Raw genomic sequence first — 6,973 nt, 5'->3', positions numbered from 1 at the left:
ATTGCTGTTTCTGCTTTTACTGCCGGAAACAATTACTGAGAAGAAACATTTCTAATCTCTGTTAATATCCTGGAGCAGAATTGGGAAGTCTAAATTCCAACACTCAGAGTCGCTGCATTCAGAAGGAAATCCAGTCCTTGCCGTATAGTAGAAAAAAGTACTCTATAGGACGATTTTCCTTATTGTCATGTCACTCCAGAGATGGAGAAAAACTGTATGAGAATATGTAGTGTGAATAAGTGGTATCGTTATTAGTGTGATATTTATGTGGATTTGATATTTGTGTGGACAGAATGTCAGTATGGATGAGGAGTTAGTCTGGTCTATATAGAACATGAGAATTACATAAAACATGGAGATTATATATCACTTGAATATTTTATAGGACAAGATTACTGTAAATCAGGGACACCAGTACAAGTCACTTTATTCACAGCTTACTTTTTACTAACACATTTCTACTTCGAAATAAAAAACATATTTCATATATAAATATCATTTTTATTCATTAAGGTAAAATCTGTGCAGCAGAATAATACAGGGAAAGTCACAGTCCTTTTCGTCTCTGATTCATTTAACTTTAATACCAATGTGTCTTTGTATAAAATGTATAATATACCGTATTTTTCGGATTATAAGACGCACTTTTTTCCTCTCAAATTTGGGGGGAAAATGGGGGTGCTTCTTATAATATGTATATACCTTACCGGTACCGCTGCTGCTAGCCGCAGGCTAGGATGAGGGGGGTCTCCGGTGCCACTGCAGGGGTCTCCACTGCCGTCGCAGTGGGTTTATGCTGCCGTGCGGGGGGTCTCCGGTGCTGCGGGGGCTCTGCGGACATTTTGTGAAAGGCCAGAACCTCGGCACCAAAATCTCGGGAGAGGAGATCCCAGCGCTGAAATCTCATTTCCCGAGAACTCCATCTGCTCATGCACTGCCCCCCCGGCGGCCATTTTCCAGGAGTCCACTGCACAGGAAACCATGGAATTGCTGGGGGCTCTGGCCTTTGAGAAAATATCAGAAGAGTCTCTGCAGCACCGGAGACCCCCGCACAGCAGCAGAGACTCCTGTAGCAGCAGCGGAGACCCTGGTGCAGCAGCGGAAATCCCCTGCAGCTGCAGCAGAGACCTCCTGCAGTGGCATCAGAGACCCTTGCAGTGGCACCAGAGACCCCAAAGTGGACACCCACAGCGGCGCACCGCACATCAGAACACCCCCTCATCCCAGCCTGCGGCCTGCAGCATCACTCCACTCCTCCACCAGCAAACCCGGTAAGCAATAAGACGCATGGATTATAAGAAGCACCACCATTTTATTAAAAAACATTTTTTTTTAATTTTTCTCCTCAAAATTTGGGTGCGTCTTATAATCTGAAAAATACGGTATACAGTAAAAGGGACTAAATACGAGTCTACTATTTGATTAAGGCTGTGTCTACACAAGTCATGCAAAGTTCTATGCTGCTGCTTCATTGCAGCGTAATGCAGGTGAAAGCGGTCAAATTGTGACCTGCGAGTTTCTGAGAACTGCAACAAGCAAGTTGCAAAAAATCCAAATGATTCCACCTTTTCATGACTTTCTTGCCGAAGAAGTTTACAGGTCACAATGTGACACCATCCACCTGCATTATAATGCTCTGCTGCAGAGTCATAAAGGGATCTTTGGCCGGTAAGCTTGTGTTCTCCCAGCCTAGTGCTTTCTTTCTACATCTAATGGCATATGCCAAACCCCTTCTCTGGCAGAGTGATCTATCAAAATACATATAATGACTATGAGGCTGTTGATGTAAACTAAAGCAGAAAACACCAGTTTTCCCAAGCGAAACATTGGTGTCTTCACGGGTGCAATTAGCCTACGTACCCCTGAGGACACCAGTTTCCAATTCTCATCTAGAGGGCTACAATAATCTCATGTCTGTTGTCTTTCTTCTATCTTAGATTTACCTAAGAGGCAATAACACATATGACCACAGATGGAGAAGGGGCTTCTTCTGGAGGGTAACTATAATGTTTTAGTAAAAAATATTTTTTAATAGTTCTCAGCAAACCGCTAGGAAAAAAAGCTACTAAAAATGCTGTATTAAAATACACAACACATTTACTGCATTTTTGCATTTTTTATCGATTTTCATGTTTGTGACTCTTTTTCTAAATCGCAGTATGTTATAGGTATGGCATTTTTGCAGGCAGTTTGTCCCGCAGAACTGCAGAGTTTTTTGTTTCTCTGTTAAAAAACGCACTGGGTTCATATTTGTTGAATTTTTTGTGTATTTTTGATATTATAATAGTATTCGATTTTCTTGGAGGAAGAAAAAAAAATCTCCACCTCTCACTCTGTAAAAATGAATGTCATCTGTGTGCGGTCCATATTTTTTCACCCACCCATAGACCTGAATGGGGGAGTGCTATCCAATTCTCGGAAGCAAATCGTGCATGCTGCAATATTTTTCCTTGGACCACTTGGTCCAAGGAAATAAATCAGACATATGCACAGCACCATAGAATAACATGGGGACCAGTGCTGCCTGTCAAACCCACGGATAGCACGCGTCTGATTTACATGGCCGTCTGCACGAATCCCAAGAGGAATAACATGATCTTTGAGTAACATGACTTGTAATGTTAGAAACACAAGGATATAAATATACAGCTAAAAATACAAATACTAAAACCATGTTATTTTCAGAAATACGACAAAAAATTCTATAATAATGGATGTAAGCATATAAAATCAGTGGATAAAAGTGTGCTCGAAGATGACCACAATTTTTCTAGGTATTTAGCTTTTTTTGTGGCTGGACTCTCTACAATAATCCATAGGCAATATTTAGGGTGTGTGCACACGCTGCGGATTCTGCTGCGGATCTGCAGTGTTTTTGGCCCTGCGGATCCGCAGCAGTTTCTGCTGCATTGTGCAGTACATTTATAGTCAATGGAAATTGAAAAACGCAGTGCACATGCTGTGGATTTTTCCACGCGGATTTGCTGCGGTTTTAAATCCGCAGCATGTCAATTCTTTGTGCGGAATCCACAGCGGTTTCACGCCTGCTCCATTGTACAGGTGTCAAACCGCAGGGGAAAACAGAAGGCTAATCCGCAGATAAAATGCAGGTCTTTTGACCTGCGGATTTAGGCAAGTTCGGGCGGAAAAATCCGCAGCACAATCTGCAACGTGTGAACTCACCCTTAGGCTATGTTCACACGTTGCGTTTTGGCAAATTTTAAGCTGCGCTTTACAGTAGCAGCAAAAGCTATGAGATTTCAGAAATCTCATGCACACACATTTTTTTTCCCTGACTGAATTGGAAAACTACTGCGCTTTTGAAAACTGCAACATGTCACTTTTTTTTAGCGTTTTTGCTGCGTTTTTTCAAAAGAAAGCAATTAGTAAGTGTAAATATACAGCAAAAATACATAAAAAGATGCAGGTATCAGGCTTTGCTGCGTTTTTGGCACAAAAACCTCAGGAAGTTGCATCATGTTTTTATTTTATGCACTAAACTATGCACAGAAGACAAATGTACCTGATAAAAACGCACCAAAAAAAAGCAGCAAAATCTCCTTTTTATTAGCAGCTTCTTTACTGCCAAGAAATCAGGTTTTGCCTACAGGAAAAAACGCTGCAAAAACGCAACGTGTGAACATAGCCTAAATCTGGTGAAATATTTATCTTTTTTGTGGCAGTATGAAGTTTTAGTCCCGTGCTCCTGTATTTTACGCTAATTAATATTTAAAAAATGCTTTTATTCTATGGTGTCAGGAATACAAAAGAAATTAGTCTCTACTAAGTAGGAATCATGATGATGTAAAGAGAAAAAATCAGTTGACCCAAGGACCAACTGTAATATCAACAAACCTACTGCCAACCTCTCCTACCTACAGAATCCTAGTACTCACATAATGTCATTCCTGCATATTCCGTGGTTTAGAGTTGACTGACCATAAACGTTTAAAAACTTTGACTTCGGTTTCTTGGGGAATCTATTTCTGCATTGACAATATCTCCCATGGGATCATTCATGACCCAGGACCATGATCTTCTCCATGGTGTTCATAGGCTAAGTTTGATGACAACTGGAAGCAAGGAAAAAGGGCAAAATCCAGAGGCTTTGGATGTTAATGACTATATAGTCCTTAGGTCAGCTTTAAGCTGAAATTCTGCAGCATTATGAATGCCTAATGAGACCCAAGTCAAGCTTGGTACTGACACTTGTCCATCACAGAACTTCAGAAATCTCTTCTTCCTTTCCATTAACAGACATAGCCTGGATATCTGGGAGAGACTGTTTTCTGGCAACATAGACAAGGGCGTACCAGGCTCTCCTCTGAATCTTTCTAAATTTTGAAACAAAGTTTTCATTGGTCACTAAATAAAGTAAGGGGTTAATGGCACTGTTCATGGCGGCCAGTCCTCTGGTCACCTGATAGGAAATGTAAATGTTCTTTAGACCTTCGGTGCAGGTTCCCTGGAGCTGCCAAACTCTGGAAATCAAGTTGAGGTTTCGAAATGTATAGTATGGAAAGAAGCAGATGGCAAAAAGGGCCAGAATGATAAAAACTTGTTTGATGCTTCTGCTCTTCAGGTTTCGGTCCACATTTTTGTTTTTCGTAAGAACAGTGAGAATCCGGGTGTAACAAGTCAAAATTATGATAAATGGGATCAAGAAGCCTGTGATTGTGATGGTTAGGGTGTAGGGCGCATAGGATTCCAGGTGTTCGTTGATTGTTGAGTCGTGGCAGTATGTGTCGTTTTTAATGGCATTGGTATAGAAGAGGTTTGGTAAGATCTGAAGAATGACCAATATCCACATGATAATGCTGATGCACAATGAAGGGCGTAAGTTCTGGAAATGACCCATCATTTTCATTGGGTGTACTATTCCAAGGTAGCGTTGGACGCTGATGCAGGTGAGGAAGGTGATACTTGCATACATGTTCATATGGAAAAGGATGCGTGCGAGGCGGCAGAATCCATAACCAAACATCCAAACACCTTCGCTGAGGTAATAAGATACAAAAAATGGCAACGTCCCAACGTAGAGAAGGTCAGCAATGCCAAGGTTCAACACAAATACGTTCAGTGAGGTCCATTTCTTCCAGTTCATGCACAAGTTCCACAACCCAAGACCATTGCCTAATGATCCCACAATGAAGACGATAAGGTAAACAGAAGATAAGTAGCGAAAGGTGAAAGTCTTGTTGACGTTGCATTCTGAGCTGACATTAAGAATTCCAGCTGTTATGGGAGACTCAAAGAAATCCTCTTCCATGATAGAGTGTGCAGAGGAGGTCTAGATGAAGCAGGCATGGGCCTGCAGATGGAGACCCTCAGCTGTCAGCATACATGGAGAGCACAGTGCTTCTGCTGGAGTGCAGGGATCTGACATCTCATAGCTGAGAACTGCTCCTCCCTCCACTAAACATAGTGACTCTCTCGGTACACTCCTGGCTGTCTCTTGGTGCTGCCCACTACTCACAGATACTTTCACTTCAGTACTTCAGCATGGGAATTACTCGCATACAAGTCTCCAGATAAGCGTAGCAACTTCTGCCCATCAATGTGGCTGCTATATAACATGAGCTACCTGCATCACATCTGTCATAGTCGTGTCCTAAAGTAACCCCTGGTCTACGTTGGGACCAGCATTACTCCCTCAGCAACTCTTCAGTTATAACTCTTCAGATTTTTCTCATCTCAAAAAATGGTCAAGTTTTCATCAATGTTTTGTATCTGATTTTCATCAAAGTTTGGTCAATATGTCAGTTTTTACTAGCAGATTTTCATCATTTGTTGTATGAAAAAATAAACAACTGGAGGAGGTTTCTCAAGCTTCTCCTATCAAACAGTCCATGAAAATGGACAGCATACAATGGCATCCGAAGGTTATCTAAGTTTTTCACAGAACCAAAGACTTAAATTTGCGAAACTGAGATTGATCCGTGATTTTGTGCTGACCGCTCGGTCCACAAAAGTACATGGACACATGAAAAAGCCCCATAAATTGTAATAGGTTCGGTTTGATCCATGAAAAACACTGATAGAACTCATACGCGAAAAACTGATATCTGAATGAGCCCTTATTTCGAAAGAAAGGTTGGTTGAGATTACTTATGACATCGGAGAGGACAAGACCTGTTGTCATCACTAGCTTTCAGCAGTGCAGACTCAGGCTTTCAGCAATAAAATATGTGACATTTGTTTTTCTATGTACAGATTGTAATCTTTGTTGTAATCATGGTCTAAAGGTCCATTCACTGTGCACGATAATCGTGAGCAAGCACTGCTAGGAATGCTCATTTCATGATAATTATGCAGTCTAAACAAGTTGGGAATGCCCCAATAAACGAGCAAAACGCTTTTGGTTAGCACAAAAGATCATCATTCTCGACAGCACATTGTACTGTGCAAACAGACCTTGTGCTGCTGAGATCAATGGTGGCCTTTATGCACAGATCGATTTATTGCTGATTGCTCAGTGCACATCTAAACCAGGTGGGCCTGTGTAAACATACTATTAAATGACCACTGACTAGGAATCATGTCGCCGGTCACTTTATATTATGCATTGCGCAGTGTAAATGGATCATAAGGGAGTCCATACACATTGGGTTAAAAACTCAAATGAGATATGACCATAATGAAGATTCTCGGCTGATATTGTAAAACGAACGATTGTTTATCTTGACTGAAGGATCGTTGAGCAACCATAATCATTCAGAACACCGGTCGAGCTTGTTGGAGTTTTTTTGTTTGGTGATCAGCACTGGATAGATCATCAACCAAAAAAAATCCAATATTCAGTAATGTAGTCTTTGCTTTGTCTTTGTGTAGGGTCATTGATGAATGAGTGTTCATTTGACTAATAATTATTCATTGGCCAATTTTAGAAAAAGACCTTAGGGGAGAGGGAGTGGTTCCAATATCAGCTGAAAATGGGATTGTCTTTTTGAATGAGCCCCATTGTTTTTGGATC

The 6,973-nt window shown here is 41.2% G+C and overlaps 1 protein-coding gene across 1 annotated transcript; it reads right to left on the bottom strand.

Moving 5' to 3' along the window:
• Positions 1–409: 409 nt before the first annotated feature.
• LOC141094657 (P2Y purinoceptor 1-like) lies at positions 410–5,448 on the bottom strand. Its single transcript, XM_073580492.1, has one exon. The coding sequence runs from the start codon at positions 5,267–5,269 to the stop codon at positions 4,217–4,219; it is 1,053 nt and encodes a 350-aa protein (XP_073436593.1). The 5' UTR covers positions 5,270–5,448; the 3' UTR covers positions 410–4,216.
• Between the last annotated feature and the right edge of the window lie 1,525 nt (positions 5,449–6,973).

This window comes from Dendrobates tinctorius, unplaced genomic scaffold (genome assembly GCF_039654945.1).
Source record: "Dendrobates tinctorius isolate UK_male_01 unplaced genomic scaffold, ASM3965494v1 ptg000065l, whole genome shotgun sequence".
NCBI classification, from domain to species: Eukaryota; Metazoa; Chordata; class Amphibia; order Anura; family Dendrobatidae; genus Dendrobates; species Dendrobates tinctorius.
This window is presented reverse-complemented; position numbering and strand designations above follow the sequence as displayed.